General features: G+C 34.8%; 1 protein-coding gene across 2 annotated transcripts in view; it reads right to left on the reverse strand.

Annotated features, from left to right (window-relative positions):
- Positions 1 to 4109, reverse strand: part of LOC106466366 (UPF0764 protein C16orf89 homolog) — a 12874-nt gene extending 8765 nt beyond the window's left edge. For both annotated transcript variants that reach the window (XM_013926646.2, XM_013926645.2), the window contains exons 1-2: positions 3968 to 4109; positions 1223 to 1382 (exon numbers count right to left, since the gene is read on the reverse strand). In XM_013926646.2, coding sequence (XP_013782100.1) covers positions 1223 to 1382; positions 3968 to 4036 — 229 coding nt within the window. In that variant the 5' untranslated portion in view covers positions 4037 to 4109. The remainder of the gene's footprint in view (positions 1 to 1222; positions 1383 to 3967) is intronic.
- Between the last annotated feature and the right edge of the window lie 310 nt (positions 4110 to 4419).

The following is a 4419-nucleotide window of genomic DNA, read 5'->3' on the forward strand; positions in this document are numbered from 1 at the left end:
AATTATTACTCAAATTATTATTTCGGTCGTTCTTAGTGTATCAAGCGTCTATATGCAAAGAAAAGCTAAAAACTATGGTTTTTATCATTAAATGAAGATGTAGACCCCCCCCCCCTCCGTCGTCGTCCGTCGGCGGGCCTGTCAACAGTTCACTTTTACGCGATTTCTATTAACAGCTAGGGGGGAAAACAACCTCTTGGCTTCAAGGCCGACTCTAGCCTCGTTCTCAACCCAAAGTGACGATCTCGTGCTTTGTACTGTGCGTCTATTTTAACCCAATTATTACCGCTAGCACGCTAAACGTTTAATGACTAGAAACACACTCTAATGATACTATGAATAAATAATACAGCATCTACACGAAGCCAAACAAAGTACTTCCTGTGGAACTAGGATAAAAGTAACAGACCTGAACAAATACGTGATGTGACGTATGAAAAATATTCCATTTAATTAAACTGTTTTCTGGGTCTTAATCTGACTTTATTTTGCTATCGTCTATTTTAACAGTTTTTTCAAGTAGACCTCTTCCTCCCTTCTGTACGGTTGTTGTTGATTTTTTCTGTGGTTCAGGTTTTTTTTTGGTTGGCTGGTTTGATATGGGGTTAATGTATTTCTGTTGGTACTTTCCTTTTCAGGGCCATGTCCGTTTTATGTTATCAATTTATATGTGTGTATTGTCCTAATTTTGTCAAATCACTTAGATTGTTTGTTTGTTTGTTTTGAATTTCGCGCAAAGCTACACGAGGGCTATCTGCGCTAGCCGTCCCTAATTTAGCAGTGTAAGACTAGAGGGAAGGCAGCTAGTCATCACCACCCACCGCCAACTCTTGGGCTACTCTTTTACCATCGAATAATGGGATTGACCGTCACATTATAACGCCCCCACGGCTGAAAGGGCGACCCTCAGATTGCGAGTCGAGCGCCCTAACCACTTGGCCATTAAATTACTTAGATATTCTGTACTCTGTGTATTGAAGATGCTGGTTGTACCAGTAGAAATATCTGAACTTTGATTTAATGAATGTCACCAATAATGCAGTTATCTTGTGCAATTTTCAGACAGAAATATGTATAGCATGACCGAAAACCAGTGTTTAATACTGTATGTATGAGTTGTACCAAATTATTTATATTTAAGTACTATTTAACATCAAGTAGTTGCCGAACAAAACTTTTGGGTTTGATGTAGAACTTTAATTTTCATCAATTGTTTACTAACCTTGCTCAAAAAATAGGTCTCTCCACATTAAAGGAAATCCATCCGATTCAATCAGTTCGATGTCTCGCAGTATGTTGGCGCAGAAAAAGTCCAAGAGATGGCTGAAGTTTCCTTGATTAAACCTTTCTGCTAATAATGACATGTGGTCCTTGCATCCAGACTAATTGGTTGAAAATAATAAAAATGATGTCGAGCTAGATAATAAGAACTTTTTTCTTTTTCTGTACAATCACCTGAGTTACAGTTTAGCGAACTTTTATGGGAATGAATTCTCGCTTTAAGACAAGATGAATTAGAAACCAAATCATGTCAATACATGTACAAAGATTTATAGGTGATATGGAACTTACATACTTTTTTTTCCAGTATGTTGAAAGTATTAATGAAATGAAACTTGAATACGCGAGGTATTCTATCTAAATGCAAAGAGGAATATATAAGAATATCTTATGTAAGGATTTCTGTTAAAAGTGTTTCATATAGATTAATCTGCTAAAATATACAATTTAGACCATAGGGCCATGAGATGAGTACCTTTATCCAATCTACCTATATCAAGTATATGTAAAGATATATGTTTAATCATTAATACCCGGTGAAATAGCGGTAAGTGTACAGATTGATAGTGCTTAAATCTGGGGTTCGATTCCCCCGAGTGTAAGTCTACGGATTTATAATGCTAAAATCCGGGGCTCGATTCCCCCGAGGTAGATACAGCAGATAGCCCATTGTGGCTTTGTTCTAAAATAACCAAACTTAAGTGAGGGATCATTAAACTATTTCTTAGCTAAAACGTGGATTCAAAGGAAAATTTACAAATTGAAACTGATTTTTTCCTTCTTTTTTTTTAATCAACATTACTCTGTAAACAGCTTCATCACAAACTTTACCATAAATACTGATATTTATCCCAATCTTGTTACTAGGTGCTTCATACTTTACCGTTAGATTCCTTGTAACTGTCACAGCTTTGTTCGTAACCGTGTAGCAGGCTGCGCTCCCCCAGTGAGTCTTTTTTTTAATCAACATTACTCTGTAAACAGCTTCATCACAAACTTTACCATAAATACTGATATTTATCCCAATCTTGTTACTAGGTGCTTCACACTTTACCGTTAGATTCTTGTAACTGCCACAGCTTTCTTCGTAACGTGTAGCAGGCTGCGCTCCCCAGTGAATCTTTTTTCAATCAACATTACTCTGTAAACAGCTTCATCACAAACTTTACCATAAATACTGATATTTATCCCAATCTTGTTACTAGGTGCTTCATACTTTACCGTTAGATTCCTGTAACTGTCACAGCTTTGTTCGTAACCGTGTAGCAGGCTGCGCTCCCCAGTGAGTCAGTGGTATGTCTGAAGACCTATAACGCATGGTGGGAACAGCACAGATAGCCTATTGTGTAGCATTGTGCTTAACAACAAACAAACAAAGTAACTCGCTACTTATTAAATCTTATTAATATTATTATAGACAAAACGGCTTTATCTTAAGACATTAACTACTTTATCGTATTTCTTATAACCATCGCATCATTGTTCACAATCATGAATAGTAACAGTTGTTTACTTTAGTTATGATACACCAGACTATCAGGCTATGACCACGTAATAATTCCTCCTTCATTATTACTATGGTAACTAAAACATTTCATCATTATCCTTCTTATGAATACTGTAACACTGAAATTTTAACGCTACCCTTCGCATTCTTTATTATTGTTGTAATCATAACACTTTCATGAAGGCAACCAACACTGTAACTAAAACATTTCATCATTATCCTTCTTATGAATACTGTAACACTGAAATTTTAACGCTGCCCTTCGCATTCTTTATTATTGTTGTAATCATAACACTTTCGTGAAGGCAACCAACACCTGTAACTAAAACATTTCATCATTATCCTTCTTATGAATACTGTAACAATGAAATTTTAACGCTACCCTTCGCATTCTTTATTATTGTTGTAATAATAACACTTTCATGAAGGCAACCAACACCTGTAACTATAATATTCTCACTATTAATTTTCATGTGATGTTTTTAACCATAATATATTAGCCTTAAAAATTTCGATATCACTTTTGATTTTTTTAATTTAATCGACATATCACCCACCAGCATCGCAGCTTTTAACTATGTCAACACTATAACTTTATAGATAAGGATTTCAGTATCGTGCACGATCGTCAGTAACCGTTCCACTTTTACAAACGGCATAGTTTGTTTGTTGTTTAGCGCAAAGCTACACAATGGGCTATCCATGCTGTGCCCACCACGAAGCCCGTTTTTAGTAGTGCGAGTCTGCAGACTTGGTGCTTAGTAACTAGAAGGCCAAACATTTTAGCCATTATTCATATAAGAATTTCATGATCATTACGAGTTTTGTAAGTATCACATATTCATCATTATGAATAAGAACTTTTGATCACAAGTAAATAAACTTTATATATAAATTAACGAAGCCCATTATATGTAACAAACTGATTACACGTACAAAATATCATAAGTCAATACACCAAAAAACAAACGTCTATCAATAGAAACTATGCTGGTTATAATGCAATGAAACATTGATTTAGTACCATCGTTGTTAATAACATTTACAGTAATGTATCACTAAGTTCGGCTACCTTAAGTTATCAAATTATTATCTAAGTTTTAATGCATACACGTCTATCTAAGCATCTCACCTGCTATTCTTATTTTCACTATTTTATTTTCGTAGCAACTAGCTCACCATTTCTCCTATTTCCAAATACAATGCTTCATGAGTAAGAGTATAGTTGTTAGTTCCACGTGACGTCATAAATTTCCAGCACCTTTTCGAAATGTCACAGTGTTTAGAATTAGATGCCCTAGAAGCGGTAGAATCAGATGGAAATATCAGTTTTAATCTGTACAATTCAAGCTTAATTTGACTTTTTTGTTCTCTCACAGTAAACATGTACAAAAATAACTTTTACTGGGACTGTTTCATTATCAATAAAACGAAACAAAAGTTATTTTATGTACTTAATGAATTTTGAATTACTTCAGTTCTCGTCATATTTTAGATTTGATTGTGCTTTTGAGGATTTTCTTAGATACATTAGCATTCGGCTATCTTGTCGTGCACACTTGCAAACAGTTTCTACACTAAGTGCTAAGTTAATTGATATCAATTGAAATAAAATAGATTACGCAAATATG

The sequence above is a fragment of the Limulus polyphemus genome, unplaced genomic scaffold (assembly GCF_000517525.1).
Source record: "Limulus polyphemus unplaced genomic scaffold, Limulus_polyphemus-2.1.2 Scaffold2237, whole genome shotgun sequence".
Classification (NCBI taxonomy): Eukaryota; Metazoa; Arthropoda; class Merostomata; order Xiphosura; family Limulidae; genus Limulus; species Limulus polyphemus.